This window comes from Poecile atricapillus, chromosome 1, assembly GCF_030490865.1.
Source record: "Poecile atricapillus isolate bPoeAtr1 chromosome 1, bPoeAtr1.hap1, whole genome shotgun sequence".
In the NCBI taxonomy this organism is placed as follows: domain Eukaryota; kingdom Metazoa; phylum Chordata; class Aves; order Passeriformes; family Paridae; genus Poecile; species Poecile atricapillus.
This window is the reverse complement of record NC_081249.1, coordinates 113,698,700-113,724,891: the sequence shown is the minus strand read 5'-3', so window position 1 is coordinate 113,724,891 and position 26,192 is coordinate 113,698,700. Positions and strand designations below refer to the sequence as shown.

At 39.4% G+C, this 26,192-nt stretch overlaps 2 protein-coding genes across 6 annotated transcripts in view; one reads left to right on the top strand and one right to left on the bottom strand.

The window, feature by feature from the left end:
* Positions 1–107: 107 nt before the first annotated feature.
* On the bottom strand, positions 108–6,742 carry CGGBP1 (CGG triplet repeat binding protein 1). Of its 4 annotated transcripts, none has more exons than XM_058839801.1 (2): positions 6,628–6,742; positions 108–4,667 (listed from the first exon to the last, which is right to left on the bottom strand). In XM_058839801.1, the coding sequence occupies exon 2, from the start codon at positions 4,643–4,645 to the stop codon at positions 4,142–4,144; it is 504 nt and encodes a 167-aa protein (XP_058695784.1). In that variant the 5' UTR covers positions 4,646–4,667; positions 6,628–6,742; the 3' UTR covers positions 108–4,141. The 4 variants fall into 4 exon arrangements, with proteins under 4 accessions (XP_058695784.1, XP_058695793.1, XP_058695802.1 ...); XM_058839810.1 differs by having other exon boundaries at positions 6,650–6,739; XM_058839819.1 differs by lacking the exon at positions 6,628–6,742 and adding an exon at positions 5,614–5,820.
* A 395-nt stretch (positions 6,743–7,137) lies between these two features.
* ZNF654 (zinc finger protein 654) overlaps positions 7,138–26,192 on the top strand; it is a 30,320-nt gene continuing 11,265 nt past the window's right edge. Inside the window, exons 1-6 of one of the 2 annotated variants that reach the window (XM_058857905.1) lie at positions 7,138–7,306; positions 15,925–16,070; positions 19,019–19,100; positions 20,370–20,505; positions 24,266–24,468; positions 25,208–25,347. In XM_058857905.1, coding sequence (XP_058713888.1) covers positions 7,175–7,306; positions 15,925–16,070; positions 19,019–19,100; positions 20,370–20,505; positions 24,266–24,468; positions 25,208–25,347 — 839 coding nt within the window. In that variant the 5' untranslated portion in view covers positions 7,138–7,174. Of the gene's footprint in view, positions 7,307–15,924; positions 16,075–19,018; positions 19,101–20,369; positions 20,506–24,265; positions 24,469–25,207; positions 25,348–26,192 lie in introns of those variants that run through there. The other variant, XM_058857913.1, reaches the window with a different exon arrangement.

The following is a 26,192-nucleotide window of genomic DNA, read 5'->3' as shown; positions in this document are numbered from 1 at the left end:
TCCTGTCCCCACCCATTCCTCCTGTCTTGTATTACACCACTCTAAGTGAACTACCACATGTTCTTAATCCATGTTCTTGGTTGATAAAATAAGAGATCATGCATAAATTCTATAAAAAAGGAATACCTTTATTTTTTTTAAAGAGACTGTTTTTTCATTACCAAGTGAAAACTTTACAATGTAAAGTATTTCTCTTTAGTATTGTTTTAATATAAAAACTTAAATCCCTTACTCTGGTCTTATGGTTCCTACAGGAAGTCTTGTGGTACTGCAGGACCCAGGTATCTTCAGCCTCACTCTAGTATCTAGTCATAAGTTCATGACTGTTTTTTAAATAAAACCATTTCTGTGGCCACTCACCATGAACAAAACATTCCTACCACCAAAACAAAAATAAAGCATCTTCATTAGACCAAAAGAGACTAAACTCTAACAGCACTATTACAGTGAGAAGCTTTGTTAAAATAAAAATATTTTGAAAGTTAGACACGACTTTAAAATTGTACAAAGACAACAAGCACTCAAATTACACAGAGTAAGTAGCAGTGAGTACAATGTGAATGCAACAAGTGGGCCTTGCCTCTCTTCATATGTAAATATAAATAGAGATTATCCTTGCCAAACTTCCAGCTTTTTGTTTTCCATTTTCCTGAAAACCAGCTCATTATGCTGCAAAACCTAACAGGGAACATCTCACTCTTCAGTTCAACAGAATTGCTAAAAGGGGCTCTGGCTAAAACCAGCCTTTATCATGAGAATATCCCATTCTTTGCAGAACAAGTTTCTCTCTCAGTTGAAAAACAGATTTTCCTTTCATTATGCTGAATGCTTCACCTTCCCATGGGACCTGCCAAATTACAGTCTTCAAAATTATTAAAATTTTTTAAGCTTGCTCATGTTTATTCAAGAACATGCAAGCTGAAACTATCATTGTGTATCCATGTAAGGAGTCACACAACAGAGAGTGCTCCTGTTTGTAATTTACTCTTTGCACATGTTGATTCAAGAAAAACACTTGGGAGTAATTTTAGCTAATTTGGCTATGTTAGTTTAAGTATTGGTCAAAGAAGAAAATATGTCTTCTTTTATTTTTTTTTCTATTACATTTAGAGTTCAAATATATTCATAAAACCACCTGGCAGAAAGTATCCCTTAGAGCTTGGTCCTACATTTGGATGTAATGTGAAAAGCTGACATTGTTACCATCCTCCCTTTACTTCTGAGAGTTTTCTTCTTAACAGGAAATACATTCCTGCACAAGAAATTAAACCTCCATGGTGACTGTTCAAACAACTCCATCACAGCCTCAAATTTACTTTTATTCCTTAGGTTTAGATAGATGAGGATTTAGTTATTCCTTAGGTTTAGACAGATGAGAAAACTTCTGCTGTAAATCTTCCCTGAGATGAACAGCAATTAAAAGGAAGTTGTTTTATCCAACTGCAGCCATACTGGCAAAATTACGTTCTGAATTTGAGTGTTTGCAGGACTCTGTTTCATTACCGAATGCAATCACTCATATATTCTCTAAAATGTCTTGATGATTTGGGTTATGTTCCTGATTCTAAACTTACACATTCTTTCTAGATCACCTGGAAGTGCTTTATTTTTCATAGCTTTACTCCATTATTAATGTTCGTTGCAATGGATCAACATCTTGATTTTTAAAAAAGCTCGAAAAATGTTGTGGCTTCATTTTTAAATGAAAATATCCTATTATTAAGGCAGCAGTCCTGCAAATTGAGTTCATTACACTTATCAATATTTTTATTTTTATGTAAAACTGTAACTTTTAAAACAACTTGATTTTCTTTTTTTTTTTTTTTTTCAGTTATAAAAGAGCCTATTTAATATTCCCATGAAGCATTTCAAAATGTCTGTCAGTCAAGGGAAGAATATACAGCATCTAAACTATATAAAATTGTTATGGGGTGCAGTCTGGAAAATCCCGTGTTAGCAAAAACTGAGTGAACTAGCCCAAATTCATACCTTTTGACCATCCCATTTTTCTAGCTGCTTTTGTTTTCTCAAAAGCCCGTTATTCTCTATTTGCTTCAATTCTAAGATACCACTGCTGAGGTTTCAAAAAAGATTAAAATATAAAGCAAGGATATTGTTTCACTGTAAGAAAACAGCAGCTGTGAGAAAATACTTTCAATTCTTGTCAGGACAGAAAAGGCTATTGGCAGTTTACCTTTCACTTGGCTTCAGAAGATTTATTAAACAGTTCTAGCCCAAGGCAGTTAAGGATTTTAAGCTAAATCCAAGCTTGTGCAATAAAAAATGATATTCAGGAAGGCATATCTTGATCTCTAGGATTAAATTAAAAAGTTGCTACTGTTATTTCTGCCTGAAGTCCTAGACCAGCAGTGGGGTGAGGACCCCTGGACTGATGCACATGGGTAAGAAACCTTCTACTTTTTAGCTTTGTCTATTTATTCCAGCAGGTTTCATAGCAGGACATGGAACACAAGTGCATTTCTGCAGGCTAATTGCACAAAAAAAAATAGCTGTTACTAAGTATATAAATCTCTCTCAGCCCACCAAAGGAGACTGCTCTATATACAGCTAGGGATATACCTCCAAACCCAAAATAATCTGGTTATTTTGTCTCCTTTCAGCAATTCCTTGGTATTGCTGTAAATAAACTGCTGTGAAACTCTGCTGGGGAAAGGAAGCTGGACAAGTGGCTCCACCCTCAGGAGTTAAAGCATCCTTATACCATTGTACTCATGGAGAGAGAGGATTCCTGTGCTCCCAGGAGCTGCTTGGCGCCTCTCTGAACCCAAAGTATCCCCAGGAGATCTGGAGCAGGCACAGGTCAGTTGAATTATAGCACTTTGCACAGTACTCCCTCATTTCATTCAAAACCTTTATAGAACACTTGTGTCAGGTGAACTATTTGGCATCATCATTTGGAACAGCTTAGTAACAGTTTACTAGATTTTGGAGAGAGTAACATTATTGAAATTCTTCAATATCCCATTTTGGTTTTTGCCAGTCCAATAGATGTGGCCATAGCACAGAGTAAGAAATACAGCCCAGGTCTGTAATTCCAGTATAAGTTCAGAGTGTATGTGCCTTCCTACTTGTGCTTACAAGTACTGAAGAGCCTTTGCAGTAACTGCTTTAAAAATTATTTTAATCACTTCACTTCCCTTGACTGATGACAAGGCCAGAGGTGTAAAGGACCTTCAGGGAAAGATGGAGCAGCCTCTTCTTCTGTGCACAATGAAAAAAACTTTCCCAACTCCTCAATTTAGTGCCTGTGCCATCCCCAAATTAGATTTAGCTTAGTCCTGCTAGTAGGAAAAAGGCATTAATCTTCTCTGCTACGAACTTGGTCCAGCATAAGTTTCACTTGACAGCAGCTGCACTGCAAACCACACTCAGTTACTGTCTACTCAGCTTCCAAATATTGGCACTGAAATGGAAGGGGGCATGTGAAACCAAGACAAAGGAACAGTGATTTTAGAAAAGCAGACAGGGTAGAACTCCTAGGCTTATGAGGATAGTGGAGTTCAGAGGTCAGTACAAGAGACTGGCTGGTTAAGCTGGATAACAAATACATCCACAGTTGCACCAAACAGCGTAAGAGAGAGTTCTAGAAGAAAAATGTTTCCTGTTTCAAAACGTAAACCAATCTTGAATAGAAAGTTGCAATAGTCCTCCCCCAACAGTGATATTTTAACTAATCATCCTAGAGCTTCTTGCATTTCAAAGGTGCAGCACCTCGTCTTGGTCACTCAGGGACAGGATACTGGACAAAGCAATCCACTGCCATGAGCAGCAATCCCTACAACACGGTCTTCTTAGTTGCACTGTGAAGTGGGGTGCTCCATTCATTCAAGTGCCTTTTTCTCAGCCTCAGTTACAGCTGGACTGAACAGAGATCAGGTGTGTGCCAGGGATGCTCCCTACATTCCTCGTGAGCTCTACATCAATGTAGCTCTGAAGTTCACAGCAGGGTTAGCAACAATCTGTGGCACACCACTAAGTTCAGAAGTAGATTGTCATTTCTACAAGAATACAAAATAGCTTGTAAAATCAATATGTAACACTGTATATATGCATGAATATAAAAATAAACCACACCATCAATATGTAAAACTTCACACCAAGGATGAAAACAGTTCTCTTCTCAACGGTCTTCAGTGTTGATGAGCTGGTTCTCATTGTCATAGCCATCAGGCAGATATGCTTTCCTTAGCTGCTCCGACTTGGGTATGGAGCTGCCATTCTTAACGTAGCGTGACAGGAAGGCTCGCACAGAGGGGTGATCAGCCTTCTCCAGTGGGATATTGGCTTCCAGGCACATTTTCACAAAGTCCTGGATCACACTGCTTTTCTCTGTCTGGGCAGTGCTGTTGCATTGCAGGGAGGCAGTCAGAGTCCTTTGTTTCTTCCTGATGTTCTGCTCCTCAAACTCCGCCTTCCTCTTGGTGTGCGTTTTGGACTTGAGGTGGTCGTTGATGGCGGACTTGCGGACGTGGTTGAGCACCACGTTGCAGGAGGTGCAGAAGAGCTTCCCCCCGTCCTCGTGCAGCTCGCTGCCGAACTCGGTCACGCGGTCCTGGGGGGTCACGTACAGAGCGGTCTTGGAGCGGTTCCGCGACGGCGCCGATTTCACCCCGAACCGTTCCATTGCTGCCTCTGGCCGGGCAAAGCTGGCAAACAAAACAAGTGTTAATTCAGTATCCAGCCTGGCACCTGATGACACCTAAAATATCATGACTTACAGGTAAGACACATTTGTGACACTGTTACTGAAAGGCTTTTCATCTGGAAGTCCAAAGAAATTGGGAGAATGAGGATCCTTGTGGGTCAGAGTAAAATGCTTTTTAGTTTCTCAACAGAACCCTCAAAACCCAATCTGTAATCACTTAAAGTCAAACAAAAACACTTTTTGCTTTTCTTGAAGACCTTTTTTCATCCTTTACACTTTAGGACAAAGGGTACTTCCTTCTTAACATTTTTTAAATGTATTTTACAGTTTTTTAATTATGTTGAGTCGTATTTTTCTGTGTATTTTGTCCATAGCAAGCAAGAAAACCATTTTTGTCACTTTAAAAAGCCAGTAACCCCCAACAAGAAAAAAAAAACAACAATAAACCCAAACCAAAACCAAACTGAAGCTTTGCCAGCACTTATTTGGAAACAGCCCAGGTTTTTAAACCACAGCTATTAGATTGAACCTGAACTTGGAGCTTAGAGCAAATAATTTTGTCACTGCAATTACTACTGGAGCAGCCTAATAGAACATAGAATTGCATATATTACAATGCAAAATAAGAAACTGTATTTTCAAAGAGGTTTAACATCACTCTAAACTAGACCAAAGCAGGCAATAACCCAGTTAAGTGCTCTGAAATCAAACAAGGCCTGTGTCCTTTTGTTGTTGAGGAATGGAGTAGCTAATGCAAATCCCAGCTAAAGATAATTTAGCTCCTTTTAAAAGTAAAGGTGAAGTCAAGTAATAGCTCTGTTCAGGTTTGAGGTTTTCTGAGCAAAATTAATGGTCATCACATGAACTACTCATTTCCTTAAAAAAACAAAAACATAAACCAAAGAAACTCCAAACGGCAACAATATTTCTTCTAAGTATCCAGATACCTCGGTCTGGGGGGAAGGATGTACTTCTCTATACTTGTTTTCTTTTGTTACTCAGTTTGCTGTTGCAATGCTTAAAAAAAAAGCTGAATACAGTTTCTGCTGTCCAGAATGGTTTTTGCCCACCCTGGAACTAAAGGAATAGAGAATTCTGCCTTCAACATTGTCTTTTTTTCTTAAGCCATTGCTACATGAAGAGATTACAAGCTTCTGCAAAAAAAAGGAAACAAAGTTTTTTGTATTAGCTGTTTCCTAGTGATTTTTTTTTTTTTTGCTCTCACTGCGACTTTGCAGAACCGTAAGTCTTAGACTGATACAAAGATAAACAATCTTTATCCAGCATCAATGTAACCTTCTTCATTCTTTTTGTTGCTTTACACTAGAGTTTCCGAAGCAACCATTTCCTGAAATCAAGCAGAAAACAAGTCCTAACCCAATACAAACTAGTTACTTTGGCTTCTGAAAGGCCAAAAAAAAATTTCCCCCCACCAAATCAGGTGTTTGCAATGCTAGTGCAACAAAATCTCTCGGGATTCTGAGAGCAGCAGAACACAGGATTTTTTGTAGGCCTGGTTTGTTTTTTTTGGGGGGGTGGGGTATCAAGTTCTGGCGTGGTTTCCTTGCAGAAGACTGCTGCCTCCCCACGCAGGGGTGCCCGGCGCACAAGGATCCGCTCCCCGGACACTCCCGCCGAGGCGGCGGCCGCTGTCACCGCACCCGGACCCGCTGCCAGTCCCGGAGCCGCCGGCTGAGGAACGCAACGAGTCTGGATCTCCAGTCACTGGGCGGGTTGACCCGGGGACCGGGACCAGAACTCGATGCGTTCCTTGCCCGGGTTTGTTCCGCGGGCTGCCGGCGCCGTGTGCCCCGCGCGGGTTAAACGCGCGGAGCCCGGCCCGGCACACCCCAGGCCCCGCGGCTGCGGCCCTTCCTCGCAGCGCGGGTGTTTCCCCGGGAGGCCCCGCAGCCTCCTCCCCACGCGCGAATCAGCGCGGGCCCCGTGCCGGGAACCATTACCCGCAGCGGTCGCGCCGCTCACCCGGGGCCGCCCCGGGGCTCCGCCGCCGCCGCTCCGCGCTGGGCCCCGCCGGGCCGGGCCGGACGCGCCGCTCCGCCGCAGCCGCACGGCCCCGCCCACCGCCGGAAGTCACTCGCTGATTGGTTCACCGCGGAGATGGGCGAAGCTCGCCCCCAATTAAGAATGGGGGGCGAGCGTGAGCGCTCTGATAGAGGCGTGCGCCGGCCAATCAGAGCGCGGGCGGCGGAGAGCAGCGGACGGGGGATCGGGCAGGGAGCTGAGGAGAGGGGCGTGACAGACGGAGGCAGCAGCCAATGGAAAGGCGGGTCTGAAGTAACGAAGAGACTTTTCCACCAATCGAGGGGCGCTCCCGCGAAGGGGCGGAGCCAGAGGTGAGCGGCGCATTGATGGGCAGGACGGGAGGGCCAATGGGAGCGCGGCGCGGCGGGGGCGTGGCCGGACGCTTGGCGGCGCGGCGGGGGCGGCTCTTCCGGCGCGGCGGGGCGGGGCGGGGGTGCTCGGTACGCGCGGGGCGGCGGGGCCGCCATGGCGGAAGACGAGAGCGACCAAGAGTCGGAGCGGCTCAGCGAGGAGCTGGAGGCGCTGGCGGCGCCGGGGCTCCCGGCCGGGCTGCCCGCTCTGCTCCGCAGCCAGTACTACTGCCGCCGCTTCTGCCAGGTGAGCGCCGCGGCGCGGGGGGCAGCGACGGGGGTAGCGGCGGAGGGAGCCGGGCCGGGCCGGGCCGGGCCCGGCCCGCCGCGCTCCCGGGCCGTGAGGAGCGGCGTGCAGGGCGCGGCCCAGGGGAGCGGGGGCCGGGCCGAGCGGGCAGGGAGGCTCCTGGGGGGAAGGGATAGGAAGGGAAAGGCGGCTCCCGGAGCGGGAGAGAGGGCAGGGAGAGCTGGGGGCGGCTGCGGGGACACGCGTGGTGCTGCCGGTGCTGCGGACAGAACGATTCCGGGTGGCCTCGCCTTCGTGGCGGAGGGAGGTAGAGAGGCAGGTAGGGCCTCGGGAACAGTTCTCGTCTCGCGGACCGAGTGAGACCAGGGTGTTTTATGATTTTTAGGGTTTTGTCCTTTGGAAAGCAGCGTTTTCTTGGTGCGGGCCCGGTATTCTTGTGCTCCTCGCAAGGCCTTTAGGTGCGCTTTGGAAAGTAACAAGCACCAACAGGTTGCTTTTCCTGGTTGCTTTCATCAGCAGGTGTGGTGGAACATTAGTTACCTTTGGTGTTTTCTTGCTTGAATGCAAGCCACTTGCTTGCTTCCCAAAAAACACAGCCTAGAGGTCATTTTATATAGAATGGTTTCATTTTATCAAGTTTTTGACTTGCCTTATCACTACAGTTGTCTTCTGCCATCTAAAGAAATGTGATGTCCTGTTGTCACTTTGTTCTTTCATTCACTTTGTACTATCATTCAGTGAAACATCCTGTTTGGAATATTATTTACTGTTATACGTGCTTACAATAATCTCGGGGTGCATTCTGCTTTCTGAACCCGTAAGTTGCTTTTTGGGGCTGTCGATCCTTCCCTATTTTTTTCTGGTTCACGATCTCTCAAAAATTGTGGAGCCAATAAAAGGAGAAGCTAATGCTTTTGGAAGTCTGGCATTTTCGACAACTGTAAGCAATGACAACCATGTTGGATTATGTTGTCTAGTTGGAAAGACATTAACTTTTGGTCAGGCCTGAGGGTTTTATCTTAAATTTTTCTCTCTGTGTTTACTGTATGTTGAATTTATTGTGTTCAGGAGGTGCAGACAAGGTGATAGCTACATGTTCTAATGTCAGTCCGAGGGAAATATATTAATTATTAGGAAACCGAAGAGGACAAGAGGTGGGGTAAAATTTTCATGTGAAATAGTTGTATCACAAGTATTTTATGTGCTATATATCTAGTGCTGACCTCTCCTGCAGTTTTGTTTTCTTTGTCTAGGGAGGTTGCCAAACACTTTCCCCTACTTTGAGTTGATGAACTCTCCAGAAAAGCAGCCAATGTTCTGAGTATGTAAAGGGCTCTGCTCCTTTTCTCTTAAACTTTCTTTTTAACAGTGCACAGTTGAAATAATTCTGATGAGAGTAAGTTAATATATTAACAGTTTGTCCTCAGGGTTTATATTTTTTTTTTTTGCTTGTTTTGTGTAAGTTTGGCCTGGTGTGAACAGCAGTCATGTGCTCACTCAAGGTAATCAGTGTTTTGTTGAAGCGTGTTTTTTAGTAATGGGTTTTTCTACTGATTTAACTATGCAAACACAAGATCCTAAGGGGTGTGCTGGTGTGAAAAGCCTGTAGCTGTGTGACATTTATGGTTTGACAACAAATGAAGTTGAATGTGCTCCATGTAAGCCCATTTTCCCTCATGGGATTAACACTGTGTAATTATACATGTAATATATATTTGTGCTTTTCTATCCAGATCTTCTGAAGGAGGTATTTGGCTGCTGTCCCCCTCACTCCACTTTGCACTGATAACACAGTTTTGCTTTTCTTCATACTCCTTTGGCCTTTCTGAACGTCCTAGTTTGCCTCCTGTGCTCTCGGTTTTGTGTCCAAAATGTAATAGCACTTTAGAAATAGTTGTTTAGTCATAGTGCAGTGAGACTGGACTCCCCAAAAGAAACATTGTTATTTTCAGAATAACAACCTATCAAAATATGTGGTTGTGCTTCAGACACGGTGCTGAAGCTCGCTCCCATCTGAAAATAGTATTGTTTAAATTGCTTGTAGTTAAGCTGTTGAAGTCTATGAGCATCTCTCAGTAAGAACTACAGGAGAAATGAAGCAAGGTGCAAATAAAGCCTTTTTCAGTCTGTAGATCTGTACACAGAAAATCCTCCTGATCTTTAAGGGAGTGGCTTAGAGCTTGAAATGCATTGGTGTACACATCTTTTATCCTTGAATGTGTTAGAAAGGTAAAAAAACCTGCTGTGAACAGCCAGACCCACTTCTCTTGAGGCCTGGAGTGTTGTGGCTCAACTTCACTTTCGGATCAATTAAGTACCAGTTAAAAGATGAGATGTCAGGATTATGAGAGCATTTTCCATAAATTTGTGGTTAATCACAAGATGCAGTTAGAATGTGGCATCTTGAAGCCCATTTGTAGTTTTGGGATCTATGTCTTGTAGGTGTTCCTGGTCATAGTCATTACAGCCTGAACCTTTCAAGGCAAAATGGAATAAAATGATTTCTTGGAATGTTCTTTGAGATTGATGACATGAGCAAAGCAAAAATCAAGCTTTCTGTGGCTGGAAGAGAAAAAAGACAGTTGGAAGATGAGTCAAGTACCCAGCTTATGCATGTCACCAGCTGTTTCTGTGCTACTTTCTACAGTTTGCTGATGTGGCTTTTCTTATTTGTGGAGTTCCAAACCCACTTGGATGCTGGAAAAAGCAAATCTGCTGTTCCCAGCTTTGGCAGGCAAAAGAACAACACATCTGTAACTACTTTGTAAGTTAAAGACATTTGAAAGGTGGTACCTGGAAGAAGCTGCCTCAGCCTAAACATTTGGAAGAGTTTCAGCTTGTGTTTGTATGCAGAACTGGAAATTCTTTCCTGAGGTTTCTCAGGAACCGTAGCCATTGAGAGGTTCCTGTGAAACTGAAATACAAATGGTGAAGGGCAGTGAAAACAGCATAGATGGTGACTTTTTTGGTACAAAGGTTAAGGGGAATGCTTTTGTAATTAGAAGAATGAATTTCCAATTTTACTTGGTTTAAAAACGAACTTTAATGGCAAGCTGGAAAATGGATGTAGCTTCCTTCATTGCCCTGGAAGTGGGTACAGTTTTATTAACTAGAAAAAGAAATTAATTTCTTTTTCAGGATATTTTCTCGTAACTTTAAATACTATCAAAATAATACAGGTTGCTTCCAGAATTTCTGTAGTTGTCCTCCGGGCTGCATAACTGTACTAGATGTTATTTTATGTTGTTGGTACTGACTGGAATAAACACCAGGTGAGTTCATCTCAAGTGACAAGGTGATGCTGTGAGGCATAGACACTCCTTGATCTGTTCTTCCTGTGGCATCAGCTTACAGCCTTCCAGGATGATCCCACCCCTGAAAGAAAGATTACCTCCTTTGCTTACATTAATTGGTGGAAAAACAATTCTTGGGCTTATAAAAAAAGTTAAGTAGTAAAATATAGTAACACACCAGAGAAGACAGTATTTCCTGGATTTATTTTATGCAGGGAGGGATGTGTGACTCAACTGTTGTTTGTCTTGCTTTGTGATGATGGAAGTAAAAAAATATACAACTTTAGATGTTTGTTCTTCTTACTTTGGGGTTAATGTCGTTACACACTTTTTGTGCCCAAAATTGAAATTATTTGCTTTTGTCTTTTACAGTGGACTTCAAATCAATAGTGGTTAAGTTGTTTTTATATTAAAAAAACAAAAACAAAACAAAACCAGAGCAATCCCCAAACCTTTAGGTTATACCAGACTTCTATTTTATCAAATTTTATACCTTTGGGATCCATATTTGATCTACATACACCATTTTTAGGCTCAGTTACACACAAATACTAGTAGTGAAAAGTGATTTCTTCAGCATCCTTGAAGTTTATTTCTCTGAAAAGGAAGAATCTGTAATTTTTCACCACCTATTTGCTCGTGTAATAATTTGTGGTGTTGATGTTTGGGGGGTTTTGTACTTTCCTGAGCAAATATGCTTTATCCTTGTTAATGGCTCAAATTTTAAGAGCACCACTGTAAGTTGTATTTGACTTTTTCATGTTTTTGAGTGTTGATACTGCATGTTACATGAAAGCTTGCAAAGGACCAATCATACATTCCAGTAACTTAAATTTCAAAGAGTACCATATCTATTTGAAACGATTTAACTTTAAAAACCTGTCATGGTATTTTTTACATGTGGGACTGGAGGAAACCAGCGTGTTCAGTTTACTTATTGGTAGTTTAGTGTTGTGCTGCTTGATATTCAAGTGAATTCATGTTTAAAAGGAAATCCTTATGAAACAGATGTGGCAAAATCATGTGGTGTTTACTGCCAAGTTGGGTGCCAAGGTGAACTTCCAGTTGTGGTGAGGATTTACCTCTCTGCAGAAGGGTGTCCTTGGGCTGGGTTAGGAGGTGTCAGACCTTCCTCTGACACTTGATGGGAAAACTGATAAGGGTCTGTCATGCAAAACTGGGCTGTTGTGGGTGAAGTGAGCTTGGCTCCTCAGACAGTTCATGAGAATTCACAATAGCAGTTGAATTGCAACCTCTTTATCTGAAGATTGACTCCTCCAGGCTTCCAGTCTTCAGTGCTTTTGTCATTAGCATAAAATCTTTTCTTATTCACATACTCGGGGTGGTTCTCATCAGCTCTTGTGCCTGCTGTCCTCTTAGCTTTACCCTGGGAAATGATCTCTCAGTTTTACAAGTGGGATTAGGAAGTTAGTGTTTTCCAAAAGAAACATTTGTGCAATACATTGGAGACTTTTCTTATCTTTGTAACATCTTTTTACCTTTCTGAAACTTTCCTCTTTGACACTTACAAACATCTTGGTATTCCTATTTCTCTAGACTTTAATGCCTTTTCATTGCATGTAGCTTTTGTGTGAAAATAAGTTAATGATTTTTTCCCTAGAAAATGTATTAGGTTTATAATTTAGAAAGCAGTTGCAGGTTTTTATACCTAAAGGAAGGATCTCCATTAAGTGATGCTTCTGTCTGTTTGATAGTTTTGCTACATGGGTTTTTCAAGTTTGAGAAGGCACTCTTAGTGCAGGAGGTAATGCAGAAATCCAGGTTACATCCTTTTGTTTAGATGAGGAAAAAAAGTAATTGTACTTCTTCACTGGTACACCAGTAAATTGTGTTTTACTGGTTACCAGTGATGTGGATGTGAGCATTTGTGTGTTCATAAGATTGACAGTTCTCACTTTTATATGTATTTTATATGTATTATATTAGCTGACTTTCATTTGGAGGGTGAGGTGCTAATCAAAATGAGGAGGAATATTTTTGCTTTTCAGTATATATATCTATCTCTTATCCAGAAAGCATACATAGGAACACTTACTACAGTGGTCCAATCAGCCCAAACTGAATTAATGTATAGTTTTGACTGTTGTGCAAGTGACAGACTGTAAACATACATGACTTTTTGGCTTGCTAAATGTGATGTACCGATCTTGGGAATTGTTCTTGCCTCAGCAGGCTATGGAGATGGATGAGATTTTGATAATTAAGAGTAGGGGGAAAGCATTAAGCTTTAACGGTAGAAACTTCTCTTATAGTCATGCTGTTGCTGGGTGCTGTGTTTTCTTTTGCCAGAAGTGTGATTATGTTTGGTTACTCCTTATGTAATATTCACATGTGAATTGGAGTAAAGCCATTGCTTACATATTTTAGTATAAAGCCATTTTAAACTTTCACATTTTAAGTAATATTTCATATTACCATAAAGTCATAAGGGTTTTCCTACTCTCTATTTGGTTAGTAAAACCCTTATTTGTAAGGACATGGTTGGCTTTTTTGTATTTGGAAACAAAACAAAATGCTCTTCATGCACTGAGCAGGTTCAAAAGACAGTTTAAAAGCTGTGATTATTTCTTGTGATGTTTCCAGGAAGAGTAAATGTAGTGTTACCCAAGTTCTAGAGCTGAACTTTGGTATCTGAGTTGTTCTGGTATTTCTGCTGATCAGGCAACTGGTGGTAGGTGTTGCTTTTAATGGATTTTAATTTTCAGAAAACTTTGTTTTTTCTAACCTTGCCCACATGTCCTCTCACGTGACAACCCTTACATATGTCTATTATAAGGAATGACAACCATTATATTTGCCAAGAAGCTTTCTGTGTCTGAAAACTATAAAGAAAAAAACTCAGAGAATTGTTGTGGTTTTAATCCCATGGTGACTTTACTGTTAAATCTCACAAAAACTATGAGAGTAATACTGTTTGAAATCTTAGTAATGATAAGCTTTTAAAATTGGTGGGATTTGTAGCTTCTTTTTTTTGTTGTGTGTAGGAATAGGAAAAACTTCTGGCCTTGCCCTGCGTAAAACATTTGGGGTTTGTGTCCTGTGTGTTTGTAAATCTAATAATTTGCAAAGCTGTTTCTCTTAAGTCTTTGAAATATAGCCAAATAACTATATATGTGCATATTTAATCACTTAAAATATGTGTATAATTAATCAGTTAAAACATAATATTCCAAGAAAAGCTATTGCTTCACTAGTCCAGGTTTTTAATTACTACCTTGTTATTTTTGGAGTTAGCTGCCTTAGCTGTGTGCTCAGAAATTTTTGATAAGTCTGGTCTTGATTTTGTTTTAATGGGACACATCTGAGTCTTGGATTTTCCTGTGAGTTATTTAAACCTACTAAAGGAGGAGAAGTAGTGTATTGGTGTGGGAGAAAGGTGGAGCCGAATGGGGAGTTTGGTGTCAGGAAGATGCTTCAACCTCCTTTCAGTATCTTTATCTGCTCTAAATGAGAGGGAAAACAAAACAGTCCCTCAGTGGTTACTAGCAATGGCAGGTAGAGACAGACTAAGGGGGGGGGGGCGGGGGGGTAGGATGCTTTAAGAATATTAAAAATTGCACTCTAACAGAGACCTTGAAAGCAAATGTTACAAAAAATCACATAAAAAAAGATTGCTTTGCTTCTGGTCTTCTCTCCTGAGTGTTGGACAAGGAACAGGCCACTGTGCTTTGACAATATTATGTGCTTCTTTTTTGGTTGGCTTCATTATGTTGAAATTAATGTGCCTGTTCAAAATGTGCTGATAAACTTTTACTTATGTTCTGCTTTGCAGTCCTGTTTCAAAGCATGGCATCTTGAGAATTTTGTACAAAAAAAAAGAGCTTGGTTTCTATTACAGAAGTAGTTATTTCATGGGATTACTTAAAAACAGACATTGAAGTATACATTATTCCCTGCCCCTCCTTCTGTATAGAATGTGTGTGAAGTGTGGTTTGGAATTTATTTTATACTTAGTTTAGCTTTTTGTCCATAGACTCCCCACACCCTCATTTTTTCCTGATTGTTGTAAGTCTTCTGAGGATTGACCAGTTAGACTTCTCTTTTCCTGCCACTGATAAATTTATGGTTTCAGGTTAACTACATTCAGCAAAAAGTTTGCTATTCCTATTTTTCCTGAGCAATTTGGGATGGGGGCACTGTTGGTGTGAAGCTATTTCAATATGTTTGAGTTGCAGAACAACTGTCAAGCCAAGGTGGTGTTGCTGTTGTGTTCCTTTCTCTGCTGGCTCTGGTATTTGTGTGACAGAGGAGCTGGTGCAGACTGGGACTGATGACTTTTTTTGGGAAGAGGATGTTCCCTGCCCATGGATGTTCCCTGCCCATTCATTCCTAATTGAGATTACATTGGGTTCAGATGAGTGCTGAAGGTGCAGTGAGGTCTGTACAGTGGGACACAAAATGTTGTTTTATTGCTTGAAAAAATTTATGAACTTTTCTGTACTGTGCCTATCAGGTGCAAGAATTGTGAAACATCCTGGTGGGAAGTGATACTTTATTTCTACCTTTGTTTGACCTTTTGGAGGCTCACACCTCAAAAGGATGTTTTTTCTTTCTGTCTACTTTGTTTTTCTAAGGCTTTTGTGGTTTTCTATAAAAGGGACTTGACTAAAACTATTTCTGGGAACTCTTAATAGATCCGTGAGGCAGGACTATCTTACAAAATATTTGGTCTTCTTAAGCGGAACAGTGTTCACCTACAAGTCTGCTTCTTCTTCAGTTGACCTAGATATTTGCTGCATTAAGCTAACAGTTTTTCAAACAAATGATTAAAATAAGTTTGGAAAACTTAGAATCTACATACAGAGTATGAATCCATCTCTGCTGCTGCTGCCTTAGATCCATCCTATGTCTAAATAAAGCCAAATTTACTCATTTGATCAGTTAAGGAAGAGTGACTGGAATGTTTGTCTCTGCTGACATAAAGGCTGGAAGAATGCAGGTTACTCTTTCCCCTCTTGGAAAGTTTTTAGACTAGAACGTCTGGGTGTTGTTACGGACTCTTAATTTGCATCCCCTTGCAAAATAAAAACTTGTGTTTAAGTGCACAGTGCAATATCTACTATGGTACAGCATAAGAAGAAAGTGTTTCCTGTCTTATCCTCTGAAAAGAATAGCTGAAGATCCCTTGATACTCTTTTCATTATATAAGTCATAAACCAGAAAATTGTCAAATTTTTTAGCTTACAAACTCTGCTCCTGAGGGAGAAGGAGGGGAGCTAAAGCAGGTATAGTGTTAACTGCTTCCTCTTTCTGACCAAGGAGAATGTCTTGGATAATAATCTATATTTCCATGTTTTTGCCTAGGTTGTTGAAGACTATGCTGGAAGATGGCAGGTCCCTTTGCCTCAGCTCCAGGTGCTGCAGACGGCACTGTGCTGCTTCACGTCTGCCTGCGTGTCATTCCCAGCTGAATGTGAGCACGTACAGTATGTACTGAGTAGCCTTGCTTTGTGAGTACTTCTTCATTTTTATTATTCCTTCCTTTACAATAGCACAGCAAAAGGGTTTCAGATCCTCAGAGCTCCCTAGAGGGGTTTTACAGGTGGTGTAGCTACACAGAACCAAGAATTACTAAGTAGAATTTAGTTTTGTCTTTTTTGTATCCTTGTTAAATATTCAAGTAGGCTATGACAGGGTTTTGTCATAAGGGATGTCTGGCAAAATGAATAATCTAAGAAATAAGTGATTATCATAACCTTAATTTGCAGTATTTGAAGACCAGCCTTTGCCAGTAGATAATTTTAAGTCATTTATCTCAAGTTTTTACTTCTGTACTTCTAGTGATGTAATAAGTGAAGTACTTCTTAAGATAAATTTCTTAAGAAAGAAGTTAGCTACTTTAAAATTGTTTGGATTTTTATGTTTGAGTCATCAAAACACTTACAGGAATTACTTGTCATGCAGTTAACTGACCCAAAGTCACATTCAGCTGCAAGAATTGCTGAATGTTGTGCCGTAAATTTTGCTCTAATTTCAATTTTCTAGATGCATTGGTCATTTTCCTACATGAAGACTGGAAGTGTCAGGGTAATAAGTACATAAGGAAAAATAAGTGTTGTCTTTAAATGTGGCTGAAGCTTCACTGTGGACATTTCCTGTTTTGTGTGTGTGAAACAGTTTGACAGAGGACTATTTCTGGCATCATAAGACCACAATGTTCAAAGTTATGTCAAAACATGGTGACATCTGTTGCTGTGGGTTTTTCACTAGTTTTAAGGAAAAAAATCAAAGTTCAAACCATGTTTATATGTGCTTTTAAATAGCAAAGCTTGTGAGGTAGAAAGGTGGAAATGCAGGTATTCTTTTGGATGGATACATTCTGATAATTGACAAGTAAATTGGTCACTGAGTTCCTGTCACCCCTGTCTGTTTTGATTTTTGAGACTGGGTTTACTCATTGAGATTTGCTTCCATTCTAGGATATCAGATTATTTATTCTTCTGCCTGGCTAGCACAGTTTTGCATGTGATGTGATATAAAGGGATCCCAGGGCTTAGTAGCTGCAGTTACCTGGGCAACCTTGCTCGAATCTCTTTTGAAAATTCACTGTGTATTAGGTCTTAGTTCTTGGAGAGCAAAACTCTGCCTGACTGTATTGTCATCCTTGAGTAAGATTTCCTTGGTAACCAGACAATAAACTGGTAACAGGAACTGGTTTATTTCCTATACTTAGTAACCTTGCAATTCGTATCGAATGAAGCAGCATCTGCATTAATGTCAAGGGTTTTATAATGGTAGCACACTGGTGTTTTTTAGGCAATCTTGTGATGCCAAAGCAGTGATGTGATCAATCTAGATGGATATAAATGTGGATATGCAGTGCTGCAAACAGTCTTGAGATAAAGTTGGAACTGACTGTAGTCATTTTAACTGGAGACTGGTGATGAGGAAATAAAACTATTTTGATGGTTTCTGGTATTAGACTGTGAGCAGGTGCATTGATAAAGCAGAAAATCACAGTTTACACTTGTTCACTATTGGCTTCCAGATTTTTTTTTTTTTGCAAGATCCTCCTCTTTTTAAATCAGTCAAAGCAAATTTAAATACAAGCATGCATCACTTGCTCAGACTAGTTTTGTCTTATTATTTAAGTTCCAGTTTGGTTGCTTGCCAGATCATGACTCATGACCGACCTTTCCTGAGAGTCAAGTATGCTGCAAAATTTTGTTTCACATGAAATGAGAATGTTTTTTCAGAACCAAGTACTTATTTGGGTATGGATTGTTTTTTCATTGCATATTGTAACTGAGATTTAAGACCTAGCCTTGAGAGAAATTCTGTCACTGAATGTAGTAAGTTTATTTCTCTAAGCTTGTTTCTGGCATAGTTAATCATTGGTTAGAAAAAAAAAATTCAGCATAACCCATTGGAAATCTAATTTTATGGTACTTTTCCATTATTCCTATAGAAAACTTAATTTTTTCTGTGAGTATTAAGACTTTTTTAATGCCCAGTATTCCTAAAAATGTTACTGAGGAGAAAAAGGTGCCTTTAATTTGCACAATATTTTTTGAAGTCTTGCCTGTCCCTCTGAGAGTTGCTTGGTTCTTGTCTGCTGTTCTTGACTTTCTCAATCAGCAATTGCAGCTCATTAGTGCAATGCCTGCCTGGTACTTTTTCCAAGTAGAAATGAAATTTCTCAGAATCTTCAGGCAGAACAGTAACAAGTTACACTGCAGATCCATGAGCTCTGACTGCCAAGTTTTTGATTGAATTGACTCAACTGCATTATCTGGAAGGAGGCTTTTATAAATGAAAACCTGAATTGAAAGAAGATCTTGAAAGCTGCTTTTTACCAACCTCTCTGATCCTGTAACAGGATTTAAAAGAAATAAAATGCTAGACTGCTATTTTAAGATGCTAAAAACCATGGAGGCCATAAATATAAGTTTGAATCTAAGCAGCTGTTGAAAAGTATTAGTCCTTTCTTCACCCATTTCTGCCACCTCTTTTTGGAGTAGCACTTGTGAATTCATCTTGCTGGACAGAGATCTGCTTAAAAACTTGGTGGTGGTAAAATTCAAGTTGTATGAATTTGAGTGCCACACAGAAGGTGAACGTAGTTTTGTTTGCATATTTGCACAAAAGCTGTCCCTTTCTAAATAATCCCCAAAGCTTTTTTTGAAAAGATAAAATAATTAATACCTTTAAACCAACATCTTCATAGAAAGACTTGAGTTATGGCAAGACAGGCTGAAATGAAATAAAGTGTGTTTGTAGAAAGTGCCTGAAAACATGAATTGTTGGCCAGCAAAAACCTTTGAGTCACTCCATGTGGGCACAAGCCTAGAATTTACAGAATTCCTAATTTTGGTTTGAGTCCTGTGAAGAGACTTAGAGTACTTTAATTTTTTGAATCAATGTTTTAAGTTTAACTTGTCACTGTTTCTTTTTTTAGGAGTTTTTTTGAATTGCTGCTGTTCTTTGGAAAGGATGAGTTCTATGAAGATCCTTTGAAAGATATTTTAGGTTCAATCCAGGTAGTGTTGTCTACTTCCATATAAACTTATAATATTTTTTTAGTTGATGTAAAAACAGTTTTTGTGAATATATGACCTGGAGGAAGCATGCCATTATAGTGAAAGAAACTCTGCTTGTTTATGTCTATTTGGAGCTTAATGTCATTCAGTTCATGACATGAAATATCATCTTGCCCCTCTGGTTTTAAACAGTAAATTTAAAATTGAAGCTTAATCTTAATGAAGTCTTCAAGTCAGCATAAACATGGATAGTTTAAATTGTTCTGTTCTTGGGTAGATTGAGACAGAGTTTTCCATGTCTACATAAAACTGCATAAAATAAATGACCCTGGATTAAAAACTTGTTTTCCCAGGTCAGTGTGGGGTTTGGTTTGTTTGGGTTTTTTTAATACCTGAACAGATTCTTAGGGTTGTGCCAACATGAGAGGAAACTTGGTAGGGAGAGAAAGGATGGAAATGATCGATTAATACTGTTCAGTAAAATACAGTTTGAGAAAAAGCTCTTCCTTTGCTATTTTTATGTTGATACCTGTCTATTACTGCTTCTACAAATTAATGTGCTAGCACTGTTTCTGCATCAGTTGTGTAATCCAACTGGCAATGAAAAGCAGGTAATTGTATGTGGATGGAAGCCATTCTTCTGCTGCATTTTTTGTTTCAATATTAGATAACTTTCTCGTTACTAAAATGTTCTGTTGATTAATGGTGTTGTTGACACTTTTACAGCAAATAAGGTGCGGGGATGAGAGGGAACTTGACATGTGAAAATCATGGCTGGCTAAAGCATTCCATGATATTACAGGCAAACATAATTCCTGTTATGTAGAAATCTGGAGAAAAGTGGTTGCTGGAGGCCAGGTGACTCATGGCTTAATTCAGTTTTCCCCTCAGAAATCACAAATCCAGCTCAACATGTCTAAGTCTGTGCAGGCTGCCATGAGTCGAAGACTCCTCTCAGTGTATGCCAGTAATACCTCCAATCCAAGTTGGTTTTGCATTGTTATACAAATGGAAGGCTCTTTCTGAGGGCCCTAGAAGTGTGAATTTGATCTTATACAATTCTTTATTGCTGTTTGTAGACAATATCAGTTGTTGCTTTAGGGCTTTCTGTATGAAAATGAAAAGAATGAAAGACTTTATAGCTCAAATTACTGACTGAGGAAATGCTCAGCCATGCATGGCTTTCTTGGTTTGTATCTTTGGGATGGCCTAACTATTTTTAGACAACATCTTTTTATTCTTTCTAATTGTTTCTCTTTTTACACTTAGGAATGTCAGAACCTTCTAAATAAATACAGGAATCTGAACCTGGAACTAGTGACTCGAATCATCCGAGATGGTGGACCATGGGAGGATCCAGTATTACAAGCAATTCTTAAAGCAAAGCCTGTGTCGCAGGAATTAGGTACTTCATTTGTCACAGTAATTTTCTAGAGTACTGAAAAATGTGTTCAATTTTGCTTTTTAAAAATATATGGGATCAGGTGTTATCAGCTGGCATTTCACAGTGTTTTAACTATTTTTCTGTAGTAAAATGGTCCCTTTCTTGTTTGAAAGAAAGCTGAATTTCTTTGCTAATTTAAGCCTGCTTTTATAATGTAGAGATCAGATTGGTCAGACACAGGTAGCTACAGAGTAGTTAATAAAATTCATCGGGTGGGTTTCCCAAATCTAAGTGTACATTTAAAGCATGGAGAGCAACTTGACTTGAGTTAGACTCCTGAAATAACATGATTGGAGAGGATCTGATCTGTATTTGTCTCCTGGCACTCTGACTCATTTAATTTTTCTCTTCAGTTGTAAATACTTGGTCTTGTGGCTTTTCTTGGTTCTGTTTCCAATGATGCCCATGGCTACATGTGACAGCTGTTTTCTGTTTATGGATATGTAATTTCTGGAGCTGGGAAAGGTGCAGTTCATGGGAACAAAATCACTGGAATTTTAATGAAAGTTCCTAAGAGGGTAAATACCCAAGCTACAGTAAAGTCTTTACTAACATGTTAGGCAACAGTGTTCACAGGGGAGCTCTTAAAAGTTGTTTTTATTTGATAGTGGTGCAAAATGCCAGTTCTTCCCTAGTTCGTACAGTGTAGTGCCTGATACAAACTCATCACTGTGTTTGTGACAGTGTGTTCACTGAGAGAAAGGAAGAGCACTAAAGTCAGGACAGCTCTGTGAGCTGCCTACTTTACCAGAACAAGGGTTTGGATAGCAAATTAACATCATTATGCCTTTGTTGTTCTATCTCTTTTGTGAAACAACTGCTGTAGCAACAGATTTGCCAATGATTTTTATCAGATATTTCATAAACTTTTGGGGAAATACCTAAAGAAACAAAATGAAAACCAAGATGAACCTTGTTTTGTTCTGCATTGCAAGATTTTGGTGATTGTGATATGGAATTAGGTCTCGATCTCCATCTCTCCAGAAAAGAATTAGTTTAGTCCTTTGCTATAATGATTCTCTTGATCATCATGAATCCTCTCTCTGATGGGTAACAGTTTGAGGATGTTTGTTTTTAAGCTGGCAGAGCAGGAATGAGACCTGTTGTCACTAGATAAGTACTTTGTTCCCTTTTGTTTCAGGCTGCAGCTCCTTCCCCTCTGCTGAGAGATTTTTCTCTCCTTTTATCTTCTGATATCCCCACACACACCCTTGACACATCTCATCTGTGCTGACAAACGTTATATTTTAGACAATTATATTTTGAAAGCTTGTTCTTTTTTCCTCTCACTTCCTCTAAAATTTGATTCTTGTGAAGTCTTGCACAAAGAAAACATCCTGTGCTGCTTTCTAGGCTAGCAATGTTTAGTGTGTATTTTGAAACTTGGCCATGTAGCTCTCTCAGGGGTTATTTTAAATAGAAAAAACTGTCTATTGCTGAATCACCAACCATTCCTTGCAAAAATCAGTTTGTGTGAACTACATAATCCTGTCCTGGATTCATTGACTCCATGGAGAAGCTTAGGCCCAGACAAACCTCTGTGTCTGTCTTTACATGAGCTGTATTAAACTTGGAGATGTCACAATCTGTTTGGAGATGGCTGGAAACAAAGCAGTCATTGAGTTGAAAGAAAAATAGTAGGGTTGAAACATAGGAACAGTCAACTTGTAATGGACTGGGGAGAATAAGATGAGTATCTAGAAGAGAACATTACAGAGGTCCAGTCAGATGGAACAGTTAATGAGTTTCTGAGTGGTGGTTGATGTCGGTAGCTCTAAAGCAAAGTATCACTGCCTGGGTAAGAATAAATGCTGTTTCTTAATGTATCACAGGCTTGGCCAAACGCTACTGGAGCTGGCAGTTGTCTTTGGCTTGGGGCATTAGAGGAGGTCTGTGTGCTGCCCTGGGAAAATAGGACATTCCACAACAGGGAGGGAACACTGCCCTGCCAGCAGCATCAATGAAATTGTTTGAAAACAGAGGAAGCTGTAGGAACCCTCATCCTTGGGAGCTCCTGCTGGCAGTGGTGTAGGGTATGGAGATACCCTTCCCTGGGAGAGGAGTATGTCAGTCTCATTTCTGGAGCAGAAGGGACCTGAGAGTTCCCCACACCAAGTGGGAATGGTAGAACAGGGTGAGCTGTGCTGTGGAATGCCATTCTCCCTCCTTTAAGGGGACAGGATGTTACAGACACTTGTTAGATGGGCAGCATTTCCTTACCATTAGCACTTACCAAAGCTGAGTATTTCCAGCCTTATTTTTCAGTAATTCAGTAAATTTCTGTTGGGTAATGCTTGCATACAAAACAAAGGATGTAGTTTTTTTTCCTGAGGGTGGTAATTCAGAAAAGGAGAGGCCTTTACTTGGCTCTAAGGACTATTCCATATAATGGAAAAGAACTTTTTCTTGCAGTTCATCATCACCATTAGACACAGGCTTTCCTTTTAGTCCTCGTTTTCTGAGTTTGTTCTCAAAAGTGCTAATGGATATTGGGAATGAGATATTTTTTTTCTTACAGTGCATCTTTTAACAAATCAAATTGAAACCTGACACCTTGAATAATACTGCTTAAATGTTCGTTAGCATGGAACACTGCTAACTTGCATAAAAATAAAGATGCTAGAGGAATCTTGGGTTTGAGTGTAAGGAATTATTTCAATCCTTAAAAAAAAAAAAGCTTTAACTGAAAGCTTATTGTACAAGTAATCTCTTCATTTTGGGGGAAAAAATTCTTTGTTCAGACTGTGGTTTTTAAGTAACCATTTCTTAAGTATCACTTTAAATTGCTTGTAATTAATACAGATTCCTTCTAAGGGATGAACTTTCAGCCTTCACTGGCTTTAAATTGATAATCTCATTCTTTCTTTCTTTCTTTCTTTCTTTAAAACATGAAACACTAAAGTACTACGGTTGTAGTCTTGAGAGATATTTTAACTTTTAATCCAAAGAGATACTACAGTCTGTATGATCTTGTATAATAAAAATGCAAAGCATGTCTTCTAGGTATTTCTGAATTTCCAGTTACTTCAATGTTGAGTATTTTCAGTATCTCACTTGAAATTATTTCATTCAAATATTAGTGTTAATATTATCTTTTAGAGCTGAAAAAAACAGATTTCCAGAAATTAGGAGCCAGAATTTAAAGATATTTAGATAAGGATTGTGCCCAGTAGCACTTTCACAGGAAGATATGTTTTCCAAGCAAGCAAAATCAAGGCATTCAAAGCTTCTTAAGGCAATAGCATATGAATTGTAGTTAACATTTTTCACCACTCTGAGGTCTTACGTTTTAATGGATAATGAGTATCTTGAGGTTTTTTTTAAATATTTGTAATTATAGCTTTGGAAGTGATGTCAATCCTATACTTCTGACAGTCACATGGATTCCACTGCTGAGAAAGGAGGGAATTTTCTTTCTTTAAAATGGTCACATCTGCTTCTATATAATATAAATTTTACCAATCCTTTGCAGCACCTTGTGTCAACCTGTTAGAAACAAAATACTGAATTAGATTACTGGTTTAAAAAAAATAACAATTTCTGTTGGCAAGCAGAAGGGCAGATTTCTTACGGTATTTAATTTAATATTTGATAGACTTTTTTAGCGGAGCCTTTATTTTTTCTTAATATTATTTGTTATTAAAATCAACATTACATTTAGGTATATTTGTTGTTTGGACTTCATATTCTAATTGCCTTTAAATCTTTCTTTTCTGTGCAGTTAACAAATATTTAAGCTCTGAAAATCCACTGTTCTTTGAACTCCGTGCCAGATACCTTATTGCCTGTGAACGCATCCCTGAGGCAATGGCTCTTATCAAATCTTGCATAAATCATCCAGATATCAGTAAAGATCTGTATTTCCATCAAGCTCTTTTCACCTGTCTTTATATGTCACCATTAGAAGATCAGCTATTCCAGGAGGTATTGTTTGTCAGTATACATTTCTTTTTTAAAATGAAGTGGTGCTTTATACTTGCTGTATACAAGTTGTCAAGAAGAGCATGTGGAACTCTGATTTTGTGGAACCAAATGTCATAAAATCAGGCAGCCACACTGGTGTTGCTAAACTTAGTACTGGCTTAAGCTTGGAAAAGTTGAATGTGAAGTGCCTACAAATCTTGTTGACCTAAATGCAGTTTTTTGGTCAAGTATTCTTGTAGGTATATTCCCTAAATATTTTGTAACCTAAGTGTATTGACTATTTTACTATTGACTATTTTAGTAAAAGCACTTGAGCCTAATTGATGTTTGTTGTACATTTTATAGTTTTATTAAAGTTTTTTAATGATGCCCCAATATGTAAAATGCAACTTGAGCTGAATGTAGCCATATTTTATCGCTGATAGCACTTAGTAGATAACAGTGCTTTTCTTAACCTTGTTTTAAGAACAAGCCACCAAAAAGTGGCAAGAACAAGCAAAAAAGTGCTTTTGTGTAGTATTTTAATTTCTCAGACAATTATTCTGATGGTCATTACTGTAAGAAATATGAAAGAACTCCAGATATTTCCAAAAACTTTACTTACAGATGTACACAAAAGCCATTCCAAAGACATTCTGTGCTAATAGCAATTCCTGAAGTTTTTAGTAGAGCAGGGTCTGATTGGTTTTGATTTCATGTCAGCAAATTGATCTAAATTGATTTTATTTTAATTGTATAGCACTTGTTGAGGACTGATTGCAAGAGTGGAATTGAGATCATCTGCAACACTGAAAAAGAAGGGAAGACTACCTTAGCCTTACAGCTTTGTGAATCCTTCCTAGTCCCACAGCTCCAAAATGGGGACATGTATTGTATATGGTAAATACTTTATTTCTGGGGAAGCAGCTGAGCAGAAAATACATGCTTATTGCCAAAATGAAACCCACCTAACTTAAAAATACCAGATGAAAATTGTTTTTGAATGTTCCTGGTGCTTCTGTTGTGCCTGTTTGCCCTTTTACACACAGTCATATACAGGGTAGCCTAATAGTAACAGAAAAGTGAGCCTTTACATATCTTACCTAGAAGTGTAGCATTTGTACATTTAGGCTTTAGCCATGTAGATATTTCGCTCTGTAACTGCATTGTGTCACCAATGTGCCTAAAAAGAGAATATATGGTGCTGGAAGTGTGCTGTTAATAATGGAAACCTGGATGTCATGATCAGAGGTATCACCTAGATGGGGTTTTGTAGAAAACATTGAAGATGTTTTCACACACATCCAATTATCTTAATACCTGCACTTGTTCTTAGGGCTAAGAATTGTTTTCTAGAGAGCTGTCAACAAATTTCATCATTCTGAGGACTGAAAGATGGCTAAGGAATATAATCCTTCTGTTGAGCCTGTATAATTTCTGTATCTAAAGGATCATCTGCATTCCTTGATAAAATATGCTTTCTTTGTTTATGTAGTTAAAGCAAAATATACTAGCAAGGATTTGATAGAGATGAAATTATTAATCTGTCTAACTGATTTTAATATCAAGTTCAGAAGCTGCCTTGGCTTTTTGTGTTCCCAGATTCCAGGAAATCAAAAAGTTTTGTTGTCTTGAGAAATTAAAGCAAGTTAGATATGATAATGTTTGGTTTGATATTAATATTTTTCCTTAAATGTTGGACTGTTGGACGAGTACTTGCTCAGTCAAAACCCTTAGGGTTATGA

Excerpts from the sequence above, each read along its gene's own strand:
- CGGBP1 (XM_058839801.1), bottom strand. The coding sequence starts at position 4,645 with ATGGAACGGTTCGGGGTGAAATCGGCGCCGTCGCGGAACCGCTCCAAG.